The following is a 21,959-nucleotide window of genomic DNA, read 5'->3' as shown; positions in this document are numbered from 1 at the left end:
ATATTGTTAATAATCCATCCTCATCTATCACAGCCATTAAACTCTGTAACGGTTTTAAAGTCACCATTGTTCACATGGTGAAATCCCTGAGCGTTTTCTTCCTGTCCGGCAAGTGAGTTAGGAAGGACGCCTGTGTCTTTGTAGTGACTGGGTGTATTGATACACCATCCAAAGTGTAATTAATGACTTCGATATGCTCAAAGGGATATTCAAGTTCTGCTTTTTTTTTTACACACACACACTAATAGGTGCCCTTCTTTGTGAGGCATTGGAAAACCTCCTTGGGTTTGTGATTGAATCTGTGTTTGAAATTCACTGCTCGACTGAGGGACCGTATAGATAATTGTGTGGGATACAGAGATGAGGTAGTAATTCAACAATCATGTTAAACACTATTATTGCACACAGAGTGAGTACATGCAACTTGTTATGTGACTTTTTTAGCAAATGTTTACTCTTGAACTTCTTTAGGCTTTCCATGACAAAGTGGTTGAATACTTATTGACTCAGACATTTAAACTTAATTTTTAATTAATTTGTCAAAATAAAAAAACATTATTCAATTTTACATGAGGGATTATTGTTTGTAGGCCTGTGTCCAAAACAATCTACATTCAATACATTTCAAATTAAGGCTGTGATTTTTATTTTAGAAAACGTCAAGGGGTGTGAATACTTTCTGAAGGCACTGTATCTAGAATTTTCTGTCAAAATGGAGTTATTGAAATAGCCTTGTTTTAAAAAAAAAAAATAATGTATTTAACCTTTATAGTACCTTAAATACCCAATTCATGCTATTAAGTTCAAAATAATACAAGATAAAAATCGTTGACACCAATTGTCTCAGAATCATATTTATGCAGATATAACCTTATGGTCCCAAGCTCTCGATCTGCCATGTTGGTACCACTCCAAAGAGAGCAAAGCTTAAATGACATGATAACTATGATAATCATCATTTTATCTGGAATACTGTTTAAGTTGAGTTCAATATTCATTTTGAATATTGAATGTAAAAATTGAAAAATCTAATTGTAAAAATGTATTTTTGGGCCTCATTGGAACACACGTGTTAATGTGTGTGGAGGGAGGTTTTCCGTTGACAAGCTCACACACCAGTTCCCCATGCTTATTCAAGTTTATTTCAGACGTGCAAAAATATGGCATAGAAAACCATTCAAATAAATGTCTAGACAGAGTGCAGAGTGGATACAGAGGAATGGTGTAGTAGTATTAAACATGGTAGCCGTTACATATTTAGTATCATTGTCTCAATACAACAGAGATTTCAACTCTTAAGGTGTTTTAAAGGCCCAGTGCAGCTGTTTCTATATCAAAATCAAATCATTTCTGGGTAACAATTAAGTGCCTTACTGTAATAGATTTCCATTCAATTTGGCGTTAATTGCTTTTTATGGGAGAACACAAATTATAGGACTGTTACGAGAGGTCTGAGTGGGGAAGGGAAAAGTGAAAACTAGCTGGTTTTGGCAGAGAGGTTTGGAACTCTTTTTGTTTTTGGTCTTAACAAATTTACCACATGGTGATGTCACCATGGTAAGCCGAAATTCCAGCCAATTCAAACCTTTTGATTAGAAGGCCCTGTGAAAATTGTATTTTCAACCAGCAACTATTATGAATAACACTTATCAAAATTTTGCACACTTTTACAGTGTTAGTTTCTTCAGTTGTTGTACAGTATTATACAAAACACAGGGAAAACTTAATTTTAACTGCACTGGGCCTTTAACTTAGGGCTAGGCCCCTTTGTTCTCAATTTCCGCTTGAATGATGTGCCCAAAGTAAACAAACTGCCTGTTGCTCAGGCTCTAAAGCCAGGATATTTATATAATTGGTAAATTGGAAAGAAATAATGTAGGAGAATATAACACAATAGATATGGTAGGCGAAAATCCAAAGAAAACCCTTTTTTGAGAGAGCGACCATGCTCTTACAATTGCAAGTATAAGGACATACTGGAAATTAGATCCCAGGATGCGATTCCTATGGTTTCCACAGGGTGTCAGCAGTCTATGTTCAAGGTTTCAGGCTTGTAACTTCCAAAACTTACAAGAAATATCAGTTTTATTACGGGGACACAGTCTTGGAAATTTGTGTTGGCGCTCGCCCATGAAGACAGGGCGCACGTGCTAAAATCGGTTTCCTATTGAACATGCTTCTTTATCGCTTGATTACATTTTATGGTATCTGAGGAGTAAATAGAAATGTATTTTGACTTGTTGAAACCAAGTTTAGGGGTAGATTTTCGGTTTCCTTTCTGTGCAAGTTGAACGAGTGGATTACGCAAATCGATGGCGCCAACTAAACGGACTTTTTGGGATATAACGACACTACATGTTATAGCTGGGACCCTTTGGATGACAAACCAGAGGATTATTTTCAAAAAGTAAGTGAATATTTAATCGCTATTTGTGAATTTATGAAACCTGTGCCGGTGGTAAAATATTTTGATGTGTGGCGCCATCCACAAACAATTGCATGGCATGTTTTCGCTGGAATAGCTCATGTAAATCCAACGGTGCAGTTAGATTAACAAGAATTTAAGCTTTCAACCGATATAAGACACTTATATTTACCTAAATGTTTAATATCCACAATTTTTATGATTATTTATTTGAATTGCGCTCCCTCCAGTTTCACAGGAAGTTGTCCCGCTAGCAGGACACCTAGCCTTAAGATTATCATAGCTTGGTCCTGGATCTAGGACTAAAGGAAAGGTATTGTGATATGCAAGCATAGTAGTGCAAGATGACTGGATATTTTTTTTACTGAACAATAACAACCCAGCAATCCTCACCATGAAGAGTTAGAAAAGCTATTTATATATTCTTAGTTCTGGGAAACACCACAGGAATCAAACAAATAAATGAAAACACACTTAACAAAACTGCCCCATCTATTCTCATGCCATCAGTCATAGCTAGTCCTCGACGGATGCTTTCCTAATGTCACCTTATTCCCTATACAGTGGCTTGCGAAAGTATTCATCCCCCTTGGCATTTTTCCTATTTTGTTGCCTTACAACCTGGAATTAAAATGTATTTTTTGGGGGGGGTTGGTTCATTTGATTTACACAACATGCCTACCACTTTGAAGATGCAAAATATTTTTGGGTTGAAACAAACAAGAAGAAGACAAAAAACCTGAACTTGAGCGTGCATAACTATTCACCCACCCAAAGTAAATTTGTTGAGACACCTTTTGCAGCAATTACAACTGCAAGTCTCTTTAAGCTTGGCACATCTAGCCACTCGGATTTCAAGTTGGATGGGTTCCGCTGGTGTACAGCAATTTTTAAGTCATACAACAGATTCTCAATTGGATTGAGGTCTGGGCTTTGACTAGGCTATTCCAAGACATTTAAATGTTTCCCCTTAAACCACTAGAGTGCTGCTTTAGCAATATGCTTAGGGTCATTGTCCTGCTGGAAGGTGAACCTCAATCCCAGTCTCAAATCTCTGGAAGACTGAAACAGGTTTCCCTCAAGAATTTCCCTGTATTTAGCGCCATCCATCATTCCTTAAAATTCTGACCAGTTTCCCAGTCCCTGCCAATGAAAAACATCTCCACAGCATGATGCTGCCACCACCATGCTTCACTGTGGGGATGGTGTTCTCGGGGTAATGAAAGGTGTTGGGTTTGCGCCAGACATAGCGTTTTCCATGATAGCCAAAAAGCACACTTTTAGTCTCATCTGAGACTTCTTCCATATGATTGGTGAGTCTCCCACATGCCTTTTGGCGAACACCAAATGTGTTTGATAGTTTTTTTCTGGACACTTTTTCATAAAGCCCAGCTCTGTGGAGTGTACTGCTTAAAGTAATCCTATGGACAGATACTCCAATCTCTGCTGTGGAGCTTTGCAGCTCTTTGGTTGCCTCTCTGATTAATGCCCTCGTTCCCTGGTCCGTGAGTTTTCGTGGGTGGCCCTCTTTTGGCAGGTTTGTTGTGGTGCCAAATTCTTTCCATTTTTTTATAATGGATTTAACGGTGCTCTGTGGGATGTTCAAAGTTTCAAATATTTTTTTTTAACCCAACCCTGATCTGTACTTCTTCACAACTTTGTCCCTGATATGTTTGGAGAGCTCCTTGGTCTTCATGATGCCACTTGCTTGGTGGTGTTGCAGATTCTGGGGACTTTTAGAACAGGTGTATATATACTGAGATCATGTGACAGATCATGTGACACTTAGATTGCACACAGGTGGACTTTATTTTACTAATTATGTGACCTCTGAAGGTAATTGGTTGCACCAGATCTTATTTAGGGGCTTCATAGCAAATGGGGTGAATACATATGCACGCACCACTTTTCCGTTTGTTTTTGAATTTTTTTAAACAGGTACTTTTTTTCATTTTACTTCACCAATTTGGACTATTTTGTGTATGTCCATTACATGAAATCCAAATAAAAATACATTTAAACTACAGGTTGTAATGCAACTATATAGGAAAAATGCCAAGGGGAATGAATACTTTTGCAAGGCACTGTGTACACTAATTTTGACCAGAGCTCTATGGGCTTGATGGGCCCAGGTCTAAAGTAGTGCACTTTATAGGGAATAGGGTGCCATTTGAGATGCAGCCTAAGAGACACTGGAGGAATGACGGCCATGACAGTCCATTGTGAACCTCAGCAGCAGTTGAGACTTTTTTATACTCTTTAGAAAAAGTACATGGAAGCACACTGGTATATGGTACCTAGGTTATGAAATACATTTGTAATGCGTGTGAATAGATTACGGTAGTACTGTTACATTTTTTGATCATAGAGTTCTTCCTGTTGTTCCAGAGTAGCCTTGCTTAGAGTCAAAGATATTTCACTCATTCTACTTTCCTCCCTTTGGGTTTTGGTTCATAACAGAGCAGATTCTCGCAAAATGTAAGTGATGGCTTCTATTCTTTGGTTTGCCTTGAATTCATTCATGACTTCTGTTTTCAGTGTTGTTTTTCTTTGGTATTAAGCTCGTTCCACCTCTACTCAATGCTCATTTATTTTAATCTGAGGATGTCTCCTGAGAGAGAGAGAGAGAGAGAGAAAGAGAGAGAGTTAGAATACAGTAGATCTAGATGATACTAGATACCGTATCACAAGTGGTTGGTGTGTGTGTGTGTGTGTGTGTGTGTGTGTGTGTGTGTGTGTGGTTAACCTACCCGTGACCACTATGAAGATGATGACGGCCACACCCAGGAACATGGAGATACAGCTGAGCAGCAGAGAGACACGACCCAGCCTCTTAGCTCCGTCTACATCCCCGGTCTGGAGAACAGACTGCGACTAGAGAGCGAGCAAGAGACAGAGATGGGAGTGGGGTGAGAGAGACAGAGTAGAGGGAATGAGGGGCAATAAGAGAGGGTAACTAAAGCATTTATTTAAAAGGATACTTTGGGATTTTGGCACTTCCCCAGAGTGAGATGAACTCGTGGATATTATTTTTATGTCTCTGTGTTCAGTATGAAGGAAGTTCGAGGGAGTTTCGCAAGCCAATGCTAACTAGCATTAGTGCAATGACTGAAAGTCTATGGGTATCTGTTAGCATACTTATTGCCAAAATCCCAAAACATCCATTAAACTGATTTATGTAGAAGTGACACATGTAGGGCCGGCTCCAAGCATAAGCGACATCAGTGGTTGCTTAGGGCCTGTCATGCCAAATAATATCCCCTTGCCAAATAGTGTCCCCCTCACTGTCACATTGGGATTCGATAAGTTCTAACTTCTGTTGCTGGAGCTGTTGCGGATTATGTATTGAACCAAAGTGTCCGTTGCTATGCTGGTTGCTTGGTTACCTCGTAGCGGTCGGAAAGGAACCAGGACACCAGCAGTTCTAGTTCACCTCAGAGGCCCTCGCTCAGTCCACGCAGAATTATTACCTCAGAATTGCTCTCCAAGGACTGTGTTTTTGATGGTGACAACCTGCTGACTACCTGCTGCTTCAGAGGACCGAGAACACTGGAAAGAGAACACTATTTCTTTACCAGGAAAATAACCTCACACTCAACGTCATCAAAACAAAGGAGATGATCGTGGACTTCAGGAAACAGCAGAGGGAGCACCCTCCTATCCACATCGACGGGACAGTAGTGGAGAGGGTAGTAAGTTTTAAGTTCCTCGGCGTACACATCACGGACAAATTTAATTGGTCCACCCACACAGACAGCGTGGTGAAGAAGGCGCAATAGCGCTTCTTCAACCTCAGGAGGCTGAAGAAATTTGGCTTATCACCAAAAACACATTTACAAACTTCTACAGATGCACAATCGAGACCATCCTGTCGGGCTGTATCACCGCCAGGTACGGCAACTGCTCCTCCCACAACCGTAAGGCTCTCCAGAGTGTAGTGAGGTCGGCACAACGCATCACCGGGGGCAAGCTACCTGCCCTCCAGGACACCTACACCACCCAATGTCACAGGAAGGCCAAAAAGATAATCAAGGACAACAACTACCCGAGCCACTGCCTGTTCACCCCGCTATCATCCAGAAGGCGAGGTCAGTACAGGTGCATCAAAGATTTGACCAAGAGACTGAAAAACAGCTCTCTCAAGGCCATCAGACTGTTTAACAGCCATCACTAACATTGAGTGGCTGCTGCCAACATACTGACTCAAATCTCTAGCCACTTTAATAATTAAAAATTGGATGTAATAAATGTATCACTAGTCACTTTAAACAATGACACTTTATATAATGTTTACATACCCTATATTCCTCATATCATATGTATATTGTCACGATCGTCAATAGGAGAGAGAGATGACCAAGGCGCAGCGTGTGAGAAATACATCTTCCTTTTAATAAAGACGAAGACGTAACACGAAAAGAAACACTCTTACAAAAAACTAACAAAACAAACAAACGACCGTGAAGCTATGAACGTAGTGCACACACAGGCTACAAACGTATAACATAGACAATTACCCACAACAAACTAAAGCCTATGGCTACCTTAAATATGGCTCCCAATCAGAGACAACAGAAACCAGCTGTGTTTAATTGGGAACCCATTCAGGCAACCATAGACTTTCCTAGACAACTAAACACAACATAGACACAGCTAGACACATTCACTCAACACAAACCCATACACTACACCAAACACCCCCTTTACCATATAACCACCCAAAACCGACAAAACACAAACATTCCCCATGTCACACCCTGACCTAACTAAAATAATAAAGAAAACAAAGAATACTAAGGCCAGGGCGTGACATAACCCCCCCCCCCTTAAGGTGCGAACTCCGGGCGCACCAGCACACAGTCAAGGGGAGGGTCTGGGTGGGCTTCCTTCCACGGTCGCGGCTCCGGCACTGGTCGTGGTCCCCACCCCACCACAGTCACTAACCGCCTCCGTAGCTTTCTCCAAATGGCCACCCTCCACATTAACCCCACTGGATTAAGGGGCAGTTCCGGACTAAGGGGCAGCTCCGGACTAAGGGGCAGCTCCGGACTAAGGGGCAGTACCAGGATAAGGGGCAGCACCAGGATAAGGGAGAGCACCAGGATAAGGGAGAGCACCAGGATAAGGGGCAGCTCCGGACTGAGGAACGGCAGCTCCGGACTGAGGGACGGCAGCTCCGGACTGAGGGACGGCAGCTCCGGACTGAGGGACGGCAGCTCCGGACTGAGGGACGGCAGCTCCGGACTGAGGGACGGCAGCTCCGGACTGAGGGACGGCAGCTCCGGACTGAGGGACGGCAGCTCCGGACTGAGGGACGGCAGCTCCGGACTGAGGGACGGCAGCTCCGGACTGAGGGACGGCAGCTCCGGACTGAGGGACGGCCCATGGCTGGCTGACGGATCTGGCTGCTCATGGCTGGCTGACGGATCTGGCTGCTCATGGCTGGCTGACGGATCTGGCTGCTCATGGCTGGCTGACGGATCTGGCTGCTCATGGCTGGCTGGCGGACCTGGCAGATCCTGGCTGGTTGGCGGATCTGGCAGATCCTGTCTGGTTGGCGGCTCTGGCAGATCCTGTCTGGTTGGCGGCTCTGGCAGATCCTGTCTGACGAATGGCTCTAGCGGCTCCTGACTGACGAACGGCTCTGACGGCTCGGGACAGACGGGCGGCTCTAATGGCTCGGGGCAGACGGATGGCTCAGATGGCGCTGGGTAGACGGATGGCTCAGATGGCGCTGGGTAGACGGATGGCTCAGATGGCGCTGGGTAGACGGATGGCTCAGATGGCGCTGGGTAGACGGATGGCTCAGATGGCGCTGGGTAGACGGATGGCTCAGATGGCGCTTGGCAGACAGGCAGTTCAGGCATCGCTGTGCAGACGGCAGACTGTGGCCGGCTGAGGCGCACTGTAGGCCTGGTGCGTGGTGCCGGAACTGGTGGTACCGGGCTGGGGACACGCATCTCAGGGCTAGTGCGGGGATAAGGAACAGGGCATACTGGACCCTAGGAGCGCACATTAGACCTAGTGCGTGGTGCCGGAACTGGTGGTACCGGACTGGGGACACGCATCTCAGGGCTAGTGCGGGGAGCAGCAACAGGACGCACAGGACTCTGGGGACACACAGGCACAGGAGGCTTGGTGCGTGGTTTAGGCACTGGTGGTAAAAGGCTGGAGACACGCACCATAGGGCTAGTGCGTGGAGGAGGCACTGGTGGTACTGGGTTGGGGCGGGGAGGTGGCGCCGGAAATACCGGACCGTGCAGGCGTACTGGCTCCCTTGAGCACTGAGCCTGCCCAACCTTACCTGGTTGTATGCTCCCCATCGCCCGACCAGTGCGGGGAGGTGGAATAACCCGCACCGGGCTATGTAGGCGAACCGGGGACACCATGCGTAAGGCTGGTGCCATGTAAGCCGGCCCGAGGAGACGCACTGGTGACCAGATGCGTTGGGCCGGCTTCATGACATCCGGCTCAACGCTCAATCTAGCCCGGCCGATACGTGGAGCTGGAATGTACCTAACCGGGCTATGCACGCGTACAGGAGACACCATGCGCTCTACTGCGTAACACGGTGTCTGCCCGTACTCTCGCTCTCCACGGTAAGTACAGGGAGTAGGCGCAGGTCTCCTACCTGACTTCGCCACACTCCCTTTAAGGCCCCCCCAAGAAATTTTTGGGTTGTACTCACGGGCTTCCAGCCTTGCTTCCGTGCTGCCTCCTCATATCGCCTCCTCTCGGCTTTAGCTGCCTCCAGCTCTTCACGAGGGAGGCGATATTCTCCCGGTTGTGCCCAAGGCCCCTTACCATCCAATATTTCCTCCCATGTCCATGAATCCTGTGAAGGTGGATCCTGTTGCCGCTTTACACGCCGCTTGGTCGTAGATTGGTGGGTAATTCTGTCACGATCGTCAATAGGAGAGAGAGATGACCAAGGCGCAGCGTGTGAGAAATACATCTTCCTTTTAATATAGACGAAGACGTAACACGAAAAGAAACACTCTTACAAAAAACTAACAAAACAAACAAACGACCGTGAAGCTATGAACGTAGTGCACACACAGGCTACAAACGTATAACATAGACAATTACCCACAACAAACTAAAGCCTATGGCTACCTTAAATATGGCTCCCAATCAGAGACAACAGAAACCAGCTGTCTCTAATTGGGAACCCATTCAGGCAACCATAGACTTTCCTAGACAACTAAACACAACATAGACACAGCTGGACACATTCACTCAACACAAACCCATACACTACACCCAACACCCCCTTTACCATATAACCACCCAAAACCGACAAAACACAAACATTCCCCATGTCACACCCTGACCTAACTAAAATAATAAAGCAAACAAAGAATACTAAGGCCAGGGCGTGACATATATACTGTACTCTATACCATCTACTGCATCTTGCCTATGCCGTTCGGCCATCGCTCATCCATATATTTCTATGTACATATTCTATTAATTCCTTTACACTTGTGTGTATAAGTTAATTGTTGGGAAGTTGTTAGATTAGTTGTTAGATATTACTGCATGGTCGGTACTAGAAGCACAAGCATTTCGCTACACTCGCATTAACATCTGCTACCCATGTCTATGTGACCAATAAAATTTGATTTGATATATTTGTCTTTATGTAAGAAAATATTGTTAAATAGGAATAAATAATTGAAGTTGTTTTACATTGTTTTTATATTAACGTTGCTAGCTAATGGACTTATTTACCTCAGTTTTATTTAGCTAACGTTATCTAAGTGAGCTAGCTAATTGTAGCTGCTTTCTGTTTCTATAGCTAGCTAACTGTTATTGTAGCAGCTTTCTGTTTTTATGTAGCTTGCACTTTAATGGCATCCCTCAAGGAGATTTTCTTTTATCTTTCCAACCAGGCGAAGTACTATGAAGGCACCAATGATCTCGACAAGAGGCGCAACATTCGTAGGGGGGCAGAGAAATTCACAATTCAGGGTAACACAAGCATTTAGTTTCTATTACTGTTACATAACTGGAAGGATTTATGTACAACCATTTAACAACCATTTTTCATTAAATTTGTATAAAGATGTGTTTTCCTGTAGACATTGGCAGTGAAGTTGGTAAGTTGTTTGGTATGTATGTATATAGCATATGTATCTGTCTTGTATTTCAAGTAACGTTTACAAGCATGTAAATATTTGTATATTTTTCCATGTGTTTGCTGGTAAATATTTGAAACTTGCTCGAATTGGCTGTAAATGTATATATTTGCATATTAAATGTATTCATTGCAGGTAAAATGTTCTATTGACTGAAATTGACTGTTCAGTTGCCCAGTTTCTTACTGGTCCTTAAACCCCTTCTCCCTAGCCATTCATCTTTTGTGTCCAATTCCAAATCATATTTTAGGCCGGGGTTGGTATGGAATTGGACATTGGTTTCTAGGTAGTGTTTGCATATCTGGAGGTTCTAGATTTGTGTACGTAATATGGCAAAAGTCTCCCAGAGTCAAATCAAATCAAATCAAATCAAATTTATTAGTCACATACACATGGTTAGCAGATGTTAATGCGAGTGTAGCGAAATGCTTGTGCTTCTAGTTCCGACAATGCAGTAATAACAACAAGTAATCTAACCTAACAATTCCGCAACTACTACCTTATACACGCAAGTGTAAAGGGATAAAGAATATGTACATAAAGATATATGAATGAGTGATGGTACAGACGGCATAGGCAAGGTGCAGTAGATGGTATAGAGTACGGTATATACCTATGAGATGAGTACTGTAGGGTATGTAAACATAAAGTGGCATAGTTTAAAGTGGCTAGTGGTCCATGTATTACATAAGATGGCAAGATGCAGTAGATGATATAGAGTACAGTATATACATATACATAAGAGATGTGTAATGTAGGGTATGTAAACATTATATTAGGTGGCATTGTTTAAAGTGGCTGGTGGTACATTTTTACATACATTTCCATCAATTCCCATTTTTAAGGTGGCTGGAGCTGAGTCAGTTTGTTGGCAGCGGCCGCTAAATGTTAGTGGTGGCTGTTTAACAGTCTGATGGCCTTGAGATAGAAGCTGTTTTTCAGTCTCTCGGTCCCTGCTTGGATGCACCTGTACTGACCTCGCCTTCTGGATGATAGCGGGGTGAACAGGTAGTGGCTTGGGTGGTTGTTGTCCTTGATGATCTTTATGGCCTTCCTGTGACATCGGGTGGTGTAGGTGTCCTGGAGGGCAGGTAGTTTGCCCCGGGTGATGCGTTCTGCCGACCTCACTACCCTCTGGAGAGCCTTACGGTTGTGTGCGGAGCAGTTGCCGTACCAGGCGGTGATACAGCCCGACAGGATGCTCTCGATTGTGCATCTGTAGAAGTTTGTGAGTGCTTTTGGTGACAAGCCGAATTTCTTCAGCCTCCTGAGGTTGAAGAGGCGCTGCTGCGCCTTCTTCACAACGCTGTCTGTGTGGGTGGACCAATTCAGTTTGTCCGTGATGTGTACACCGAGGAACTTAAAACTTTCCACCTTCTCCACTACTGACCCGTCGATGTGGATAGGGGGGAGCTCCCTCTGCTGTTTCCTGAAGTCCACAATCATCTCCTTTGTTTTGTTGACGTTGAGTGTGAGGTTATTTTCCTGACACCACACTCCGAGGGCCCTCACCTCCTCCCTGTAGGCCGTCTCGTCGTTGTTGGTAATCAAGCCTACCACTGTAGTGTCGTCCGCAAACTTGATGATTGAGTTGGAGGCGTGCATGGCCACGCAGTCGTGGGTGAACAGGGAGTACAGGAGAGGGCTCAGAACGCACCCTTGTGGGGCCCCAGTGTTGAGGATCAGCGGGGTGGAGATGTTGTTACCTACCCTCACCACCTGGGGGCGGCCCGTCAGGAAGTCCAGGACCCAGTTGCACAGGGCGGGGTCGAGGCCCAGGGTCTCGAGCTTGATGACGAGTTTGGAGGGTACTATGGTGTTAAATGCTGAGCTGTAGTCGATGAACAGCATTCTCACATAGGTATTCCTCTTGTCCAGATGGGTTAGGGCAGTGTGCAGTGTGGTTGCGATTGCGTCGTCTGTGGACCTATTGGGTCGGTAAGCAAATTGGAGTGGGTCTAGGGTGTCCGGTAGGGTGGAGGTGATATGGTCCTTGACTAGTCTCTCAAAGCACTTCATGATGACGGAAGTGAGTGCTACGGGGCGGTAGTCGTTTAGCTCAGTTACCTTAGCTTTCTTGGGAACAGGAACAATGGTGGCCCTCTTGAAGCATGTGGGAACAGCAGACTGGGCTAAGGATTGATTGAATATGTCCGTAAACACACCAGCCAGCTGGTCTGCGCATGCTCTGAGGACGCGGCTGGGAATGCCGTCTGGGCCTGCAGCCTTGCGAGGGTTAACACGTTTAAATGTTTTACTCACCTCGGCTGCAGTGAAGGAGAGCCCGCAGGTTTTGGTAGTGGGCCGTGTCAGTGGCACTGTATTATCCTCAAAGCGGGCAAAAAGGTATTTAGCCTGTCTGGGAGCAAGACATCCTGATCCGCGACGGGGCTGCTTTTCTTTTTGTAATCCGTGATAGACTGTAGACCCTGCCACATACCCCTTGTGTCTGAGCTGTTGAATTGCGATTCAATTTTGTCTCTGTACTGGGACTTAGCCTGTTTGATAGCCTTGCGGAGAGAATAGCTACACTGTGTGTATTCGGTCATGTTTCCGGTCACCTTGCCCTGGTTAAAAGCAGTGGTTCGCGCTTTCAGTTTCACGCGAATGCTGCCGTTAATCCACGGTTTCTGGTTTGGGAATGTTTTAATCGTTGCTCTGGGTACGACATCGTCAATGCACTTCCTAATGAACTCGCTCACCGAATCTGCATATTCATCATTGTTGTTGTTGGACGCCGTGCGGAACATATTCCAATCCGCGTGATCAAAGCAGTCTTGAAGCGTGGATTCAGATTGGTCGGACCAGCGTTGAACAGACCTGAGCGCGGGAGCTTGTAGTTTTAATTTCTGTTTGTAGGCTGGAATCAACAAAATGGAGTCGTGGTCAGCTTTTCCGAAAGGAGGGCGGGGGAGGGCCTTATATGCGTCGCGGAAGTTAGTATAACAATGGTCCAGAGTTCTGCCAGCCCTGGTCGGACAATCGATGTGCTGATAGAATTTAGGGAGTTTTGTTTTTAGATTAGCCTTGTTAAAATCCCCAGCTACGATGAATGCAGCCTCAGGGTGTGTGGTTTCCAGTTTACAGAGAGTCCATTACACAGTAGGGTTGGGTCTTCACCATATTGCTACACCTATCCAAGCCCCATGTCATGTATACTCCCCCTCTGGTCTCTAGGTCATCAGGCTGCTGATTATCCCACACACCTGTCACCATCGTCTCGCGCAGCTGCGCCTCATGACACTCCCCTGGACTCCATCACTTCCTTGATTACCTTCCCTATATCTGTCACTCCCCTTGGTTTTTTCCTCAGGTGTTCTTGACTCTGTTTTCATGTTGGTGCGTTTGTTTGTTGTTTTGGGTTCATTGTTTCTTTTATTTATTTAAACACTCACTCCCTGAACTTGCTTTCTGACTCTCAGCGAGCTCGTTACACCCCATCAGGTCAAACACTACGAAGATAGAGTAGGAGGTTAAAGGCCTTAATCAAACTGGGTAAAATAAAAAAGCATTGGCCTGTACCTTGACGTGGTGAGAGGGCTACCAACTAAACCAGGCCCGTGTTATTGAACCCCTGACTGCGACTGGCTGCCTGTCGAGGACAAGTGACAGGAAGAACTAGCCGCAGCACCTATCAAGCATCTCTTGATTCTGCCTCTTTCCTCTCTCCTCGTCCTTTAACTCTTTCTCTCCTCTCCCTCCAGACAAAATTCTGCATCTAGTGACTTCTGATTGCCCAACAATCTGCCCACTCATCACATCCCCTCCGTAATCTAAAGCTACTGTTATTGTCATGTTATCGTTATATGCTAATAAAGTTTCCAAGCTGTATCATACTGGGCATTTAATATGTGAGATACACAGATTAACCAAAAACACTAGTAATGCAAACACTCAGAACAAAGAGAGCAGCAGTGCCTGGACTTCGCAGTCTCCTTCTTCAAGTCCCACTTCCGAGACTGTCTGTTGAGAACAAGTGACAGGCAGAACCTCCCAACCACACAGCACCCACCTCTTTATTCCACACACCAGAATGAAGTATTTCAGTCTGATTGCCATGTGAGTGTCCAAAGAAATAATCTGTTAAAATAAATTAATGGACACAACTGTACCAACAAACAAAGTTTATGTATTAAAATCTTAAATATTGCCAGGTTGCTTGGTTTTCACAGCTGTTTCACAAGGTGTTCATGGTTGTAAGTTGTAAGTTATCCTTTGATGGTGTTCATTTGTTCCACATGATTCATTGTTGTATCCCAGGACCTATAATAGATACATATATATTCAACCACAAGGGTGTACTAATGAGCTGTGCTAGATAGAAAAAAATGAATCATAATAGACAACTGAAATTATATTACTTCACTGTAGATAAGGGAAATGTGACAGCCAGACAAACCAGTGTATGAATCAAACGGATTCGCAAAAGAATGCAGTGGGAATTAGCTGACCTCGTAAGGTAATTAACTTTCATGTGTCAAGGAGATTAAACGTTCTCTTTGCCATTTCCAAAACGTAGCAATGTTTAAGCCATGGATTTCGTGTTGTAATGTTAACAAGGTTCCAAAAAGTAGTTCAAATTCATGTTTTCATTTTATTAGCTAAACAAAACTTGTTGAAACAGCGAAATTGTTGCGGAAATCAGCCTTGTTTGCATAGCGATGATGACAAGAACATAATTTATGGTGAAATGATCTCCAAAATTCTAATCATTAGGTCATCACACGGTTGATATAGCAATGGACGCTAATAGTTTAACGAATTCCATTGTGATGTACAGGGGGACAATATTTGGCATGACAGGCCCCCGGATGCTAGTGGGCCCCCAACCCCCAGAAACACAGTTGGGGTTGTGCATTTGGTTGAGCATCATCAATTTTTCACTTGTTATGTCAGTCACTGACAGTCACTCCCTTAGCCATGGCAGCAAACCATTTTTGGATTGGTAAGTTAGTCTAGCCAGCTATGTAAACTCTTAGTACTCATGCCCGAATACCATCCGGACACGCAGGGCATGTGCCCAGGGGCCCTGACTTCCAGGAGGCCCACATTGATTTAGTTTGTCACTCTAACTCAAATATAATTAACATGGCATAAGACTTGGCAAAATTTGTAGAATTACAGGAAATTTGTTTTACAACTGCAAAAATGCCACTTCACCCCATTGCAAAATGGGTAGAATTGCAGGAAATTAGCTGCCCCATAGCAAACTGAGTAGAATTGGATGAAATTTGTTATAAAATTGCTAAACTTCTCTGCCGCATGGCAAAATGTGTAGAATTACAGAAAGTTTGCTTTAAAATGGCAAAATGTGTCTCTACTCCCCTTGGTTTGGAATTGCAGGAAATTAACTTAAAAACTAAGAAATGTCTCTCCAGCATTTGCCCACAAAATCTCGTTCAGGGCCCCCAAACGTTTAGGGCTGGCCCTTCCCACACATACATATTACCATGGGTTGAAAGCAAACAATCTTAGAGAATGCACCGCACCATCTCTCAAAATATCCCCAAATGCACTAATATATGGTGATGTTATTGGGTCAGCCTACAAGATTGGTGATTTTCCAGATACAAAGCACTAGAGAAGATGATTAGGTCATGTTGTTACCATACCACAGACCAAAGCAAGAAAACTTACCATGTGAGCATACCACAGCGCGAACATGTTCACCGGCACAGCAAGACAAAAGCACGACAACACCGCAAGCCACAGGTAGCTCGGCGGCTCTGAACCGGGTGGCACCTGGGAGCGGCGGAGCAGGAGGGGGGGTCCGAAGCTCAGCTGGGACACGGGCGCGGAGCATGACCTTACTGGCGATTGGTGTCCGTTCTGCTCGGTATTCAGGGAATGGATGCTGCTTCTCAAGTTGAGAGATGTGTCACACGGTTTGAGGTTGCTTTCCCCGGTGGTCACGGCGCTCAGGAGTTTCTCTGTGTCTTGGAAGTCGGTGGGATGTGAGACTTCCCTCTCCCCCATGGCCCTTTTACCAAACGCGGCATCCGTGTTGATAGCCATTCTATAGATACAAATTTCTAGACAAGACAAGCGTCGGAAATCACTTTCTGAATTAAACGTTGTAGGAGCTTTTCTTTGATGAAATCAGGGTGTCAGATGAGTAACTCTCATTTGGGCGGTCGTCATCAGCATTAACAGTCGTTTGAACACATTCATTTGATTAGATATGATAAAATAACATATCTAATATCAATACAAAGTTATTGAATGGTACACTAAAAAAAACAAGCAATTGAATCTTGCCAATATGTCCAATGTACGCGTGATGAAATTGATGTATCTCTAGTTCCACCCGGGTCTCCAGTCTTCACTATGGTAAGTGCACGCCCTGCTTTTTCAAATGGAAACCCCTTGTGTGTATTACCACTCCCTATAACCATCAGCATCCCCTCAGTGTCTGGACCACTGCATTAGGCTACATAACACGAGAGAGCAAAAACAATGTTTAAAAAACCACGTCTGAAACTAATTGACCATTTTTACGTGCGCCAGAGACATTAGGGTGGATCACTAGCCTAGGCCTGTGTCTAAGACTAAACGATTAGTATTAAAAATGTGTATGGGAAAGAGAGAGAGACATAGAGACAGAGAGATAGCAGTAAGATAGTTAGAGATGGAAACCGAGCTACACTTTCTAACCTCCTGACAAATGTAGGACCATATAAGAGACGCATATTTCGCTGAAATTACACAAACCCACAAAGATTTTGAACACAAATCAAATTTTGACAAACTGTCTTATCTGTTAGGCAAAATATCACGGTGTGCAATCCCAGCAACAAAATATGTGACCTGTTGCCACAAGAGCAGGTCGTAACACTTAATTTTAAGGGGTCATGACAGTGTAAGAATTGTAGTTCACTGTAATAACTCATAGTTACACTGTAAAAAAAGGTGACTGGTGGTAATTGCAGTCTATTTACAGAGGTGTAACAACAAATGCTTGTTACTATGCTTGTTACAATTGGGCAATTTTCCACTAAATTCAAAAATGGAGTGTTTTGTTTCTTCTCATCTGCATCCTATTAAGTAATAACTAGCACAAAGTTCTAATTTCTTGTGTACAGATGCTCTGGATGTCCCGAGATTACATATGCTTGAATTACCTACCCGTGAATCCACACTCACTATTTCCACTCAATGTTGCTAGCACTTGCCTCCCAAAAGTATAACATCTGAGTTAACTTGGTTGAGTTTATAAAAACAGATAATATGTAGGTCAACATCACTGACTGGGGTCTACCATACGGGTGTCATCCTCAATGTCATCCTCAAGTGGGAGGATAAACACACAAGTATAGTACACACAAGTACTAGCCATCCAGACAGTTTTATTTAGCTAGCATTAGCTAGCTAGCTAGCAAGCTACTGTAGCTGTTACTGCAGTTTTCTGTTTTTATGTAGCTTGCACTTCAATGGCATCCCTCGAGGAGATTTTCTATTATCTTTCCAACCAGGCAAAGTATTATGAAGAGAGCACTGATCTCGACAAGAGGCGCAACATTCAGAGAAATTCACAATTCAGGGTAACGTTAAGCAGTTAACTTTTATTAGATAACTGGACGGATTTAGCTATGTACAACCATTTTTCAACAACCATTTTCCATCTAACGTTAGCTAGTTGCTAGCTATACACATAGTTCAGTGGAGGCTGCTGTGGGGAGGATGGCTCATAATAATGTCTGGAATGGAGTAAACGGAATGGTGTCAAGCACGAGGTTTCCATACCAATTGACTCCATTCTAGACATTATTATGAACCGTCCTCCCCTCAGCAGCCTCCGCTGATATAGTTATACGTCTGTCATATTGAGGTGTCTAGTTAAACCTGATCAAGTTGTGTATTTCAACAACTCTTCTCTTCCAACTTGTTAGGCAATCATATCAACCTACGGGGGAAGAATGGCCAGCCACACAGGAGGGTGATTTTTACTAAGGAGGAGGAGGCCGTGTTGACCGAGATGCATGCTGACTATTTTGGAGTGAAGCACATGATTGAGGTCACCATCTGTTAAAGTGAATATATATATATTTTTAAATCGCAGATAATAACTATTGGCATTTGCTCACAAAATAACCTGCAGCTAGTGTTAGTTTCCCTAACACTGACATTTTTCGCTTTGTCTTCCTAGGGTTACTTCAGTGGAAGCCAACAATCTTCTACAGTTGGAGCGGTTGGACGGTCGACCACTAGAAGCACAGACGCCCTACACTTCAGTGAATCCCAATAAACGAAGTACACTGCTCAAAAAAATAAAGGGAACACTTAAACAACACAATGTAACTCCAAGTCAATCACACTTCTGTGAAATCAAACTGTCCACTTAGGAAGCAACACTGATTGACAATAAATTTCACATGCTGTTGTGCAAATGGAATAGACAAAAGGTGGAAATTATAGGCAATTAGCAAGACACCCCCAAAAAAGGAGTGATTCTGCAGGTGGTGACCACAGACCACTTCTCAGTTCCTATGCTTCCTGGCTAATGTTTTGGTCACTTTTGAATGCTGGCGGTGCTCTCACTCTAGTGGTAGCATGAGACGGAGTCTACAACCCACACAAGTGGCTCAGGTAGTGCAGTTCATCCAGGATGGCACATCAATGCGAGGCGCCCTGTGTTAAGAAGCAGTGCGGCTTGGTTGGGTTGTGCTTCGGAGGACGCGTGGCTTTCGACCTTCGTCTCTCCCGAGCCCGTACGGGAGTTGTAGCGATGAGACAAGATAGTAATTACTAGCGATTGGATACGACGAAAATTGGGGAGAAAAGGGGATAAAATGTATTTAAAAAAAAAAAGAAAAAAAAAAAAAAGAATATGTGTACATCTATAAGTACCTAGGTGTCTGGCTAGATTGCAAACTCTCCTCCCAGACTCATATCAAACATCTCCAATCCAAAATCAAATCTAGAGTCGGCTTTCTATTTCGCAACCTTCACTGACGCCGCCAAACTTACCCTAGTAAAACTGACTATCCTACCGAACCTCGACTTCGGCGATGTCATCTACAAAATAGCTTCCAATACTCTACTCAGCAAACTGGATGCAGTTTATCACAGTGCCATCCGTTTTGTTACTAAAGCAACTTATACCACCCACCACTGCGACCTGTATGCTCTAGTCGGCTGGCCCTCGCTACATGTTCGTTGTCAGACCCACTGGCTCCAGGTCATCTACAAGGCTATGCTAGGTAAAGCGCCGCCTTATCTCAGTTCACTGGTCACGATGGCTACACCCACCCGTAGCACGCGCTCCAGCAGGTGTATCTCACTGATCATCCCTACAGCCAAAACCTAATTTGGCCGCCTTTCCTTCCAGTTCTCTGCTGCCTGCGACTGGAACGAATTGCAAAAATCTCTGAAGCTGGAGACTTTTATCTCCCTCAACAACTTTAAACATCTGCTATCTGAGCAGCTAACCGATCGCTGCAGCTGTACATAGTCCATCGGTATATAGCCCACCCAATTTACCTACCTCACCCCCATACTGTTTTTATTTATTTACTTTTCTGCTCTTTTGCAAACCAGTATCTCTACTTGCACATGACCTCTGATGATTTATCACTCCAATGTTAAAACCTTTCACGAGCCTCTACCCCGGGTCCGGGAGCACAATTAAATAGTAGCATCTAAATATCATTAAATCACAAGTCCAAGACACCTAATGAAAGATACAGATCCTGTGAATAAAGCCACCATTTCAGATTTTTAAAATGTTTTACAGGGAAGACACAATATGTAAATCTATTAGCTAAACACGTTAGCAAAAATCACCATTTTTCTTTGTCCACCATTTTTACTCAACACCAGTAGCTATCACCAATTCGGCTAAACTAAGATATTGATAGCCACTAACCAAGAAAAAACCTCATCAGATGACAGTCTGATAACATATGTATGGTATAGGATAGGTTTTGTTAGAAGAATGTGCATATTTCAGGTATAAATCATAGTTTGCCATTGCAGCCACCATCACAAATCTCACCAAAGCGACTAGAATTACTACAGAGAGCAACGTGTATTACCAATTTACTCATCATAAACCATGTCTTAAAAATACACAGCACATAGCAATGGAAAGACACAGATCTTGTGAATTCAGACAACATTTCAGATTAAGTGTTTTACGGCGAAAACACAATAAATCGTTATATTAGCATACCACATATGCAAACGTTACCCGAGCACTGTTTCAAGCCAAAGAGAGCGATATCGTTATCATTGCCAAAATATATTATTTTTTTCACTAACCTTCTCAGAATTCTTCAGATGACACTCCTGTAACATCATATTACAACATACATATAGAGTTTGTTCGAAAATGTGCATATTTAGCCACCAAAACATGGTTAGACAATGACAAAAGTAGCACAGCTGGTCAGAAAATGTCGTGCACCATATTAGACAGTGATCTAGTCTTATACATAAATACTCATAAATACAGGGTGGACAGCGATTGATAGACAATTTAATTCTTAATACAATCGCGGAATTACATTTTTTAAATTATCCTTACTTTTCAATACAGGTTGCGCCAAGCGAAGCTATAGCAAACAAAATGGCGGTATAAGCGTTTAACATTTTTCGACAGAAACACGATTTATCATCATAAATTGTTCTTACTATGAGCTGTTCTCCCATCAGAATCTTGGGCAATGAATCCTTTCTTGGGTCTAATCTTCTTTTGGTCGAAAGATGTCCACTTGTCCGTCGAAATGCCCACTAACGTACGACCGGGACCCCGAAACGTGCCCGGAGCTTCAAAGTGTATTACAAAGCAATGCCTCAAAATCGCACTAAACGGATATAAATTGCTATAAAACGGTTTAAATTAACTACCTTATGATGTTTCTAACACCTATAATGAGTAAAAAGATGACCGACGCTATATTACTGGCTAAACCAAGGCTTGGAAAAAGGCCAGTCAGATATCCTTCTTGCGTTGAGCGCAGAGTCCAAAGGAACGCTACTTCCGGTATTTGGTGATTTATAGAGCCCATGATTGCGCAATCGACTCCATTCAAATTGTCACCATTTATTGACATCTAGAGGAAGGTGTGGGCAGTGTTTGTATCCTCATAGGATTTACAGTGGCTTTAAAACTGATCTGGAACCAGAGGCCAAGAGTTCTGAAAACTCACTCACTGGGAGGAAAAGTGCTGTAGAATGAGTTCTGTTCCACTCAGAGACATAATTCAAACGGCTATAGAAACTGGAGAGTGTTTTCTATCCAATAATAACAATAATATGCATATTGTACGAGCAAGAATTGAGTACTAGGCAGTTTAATCTGTAGAGCAAATTATGCTAATGAGAAACAGCACCCCCTGTAGTTGCAAGAAATTAATCTGCTAAATTGTAATTATTCGCTCCTATGGCCTATT

At 43.6% G+C, this 21,959-nt stretch overlaps 1 protein-coding gene across 2 annotated transcripts; it reads right to left on the bottom strand.

Annotated features, from left to right (window-relative positions):
• Positions 1-580: 580 nt before the first annotated feature.
• LOC129868794 (trafficking regulator of GLUT4 1-like) lies at positions 581-16,891 on the bottom strand. Of its 2 annotated transcripts, none has more exons than XR_008761817.1 (3): positions 12,829-13,323; positions 5,176-5,299; positions 581-5,036 (listed from the first exon to the last, which is right to left on the bottom strand). XR_008761817.1 is itself a non-coding variant. In XM_055943031.1 (3 exons), the coding sequence occupies exons 1-3, from the start codon at positions 16,579-16,581 to the stop codon at positions 5,014-5,016; spliced, it is 525 nt and encodes a 174-aa protein (XP_055799006.1). In that variant the 5' UTR covers positions 16,582-16,891; the 3' UTR covers positions 581-5,013. The 2 variants fall into 2 exon arrangements, 1 of the variants encoding a protein (XP_055799006.1); XM_055943031.1 differs by lacking the exon at positions 12,829-13,323 and adding an exon at positions 16,204-16,891.
• Between the last annotated feature and the right edge of the window lie 5,068 nt (positions 16,892-21,959).

The sequence above is a fragment of the Salvelinus fontinalis genome, chromosome 13 (assembly GCF_029448725.1).
Source record: "Salvelinus fontinalis isolate EN_2023a chromosome 13, ASM2944872v1, whole genome shotgun sequence".
NCBI lineage: Eukaryota > Metazoa > Chordata > Actinopteri > Salmoniformes > Salmonidae > Salvelinus > Salvelinus fontinalis.
This window is presented reverse-complemented; position numbering and strand designations above follow the sequence as displayed.

Bases quoted from the DNA above. Each gene is read 5' to 3' on its own strand.
- LOC129868794 (XM_055943031.1), bottom strand. From the start codon at position 16,581: ATGGCTATCAACACGGATGCCGCGTTTGGTAAAAGGGCCATGGGGGAG. The intron at 5,300-16,203 runs GTAAGTTTTCTT...CTCGCTCTCTAG, and splicing joins CGCTGTGGTATGCTCACATG to TCGCAGTCTGTTCTCCAGAC. The intron at 5,037-5,175 runs GTAGGTTAACCA...TCTCTCTCTCAG, and splicing joins CATCTTCATAGTGGTCACGG to GAGACATCCTCAGATTAAAA.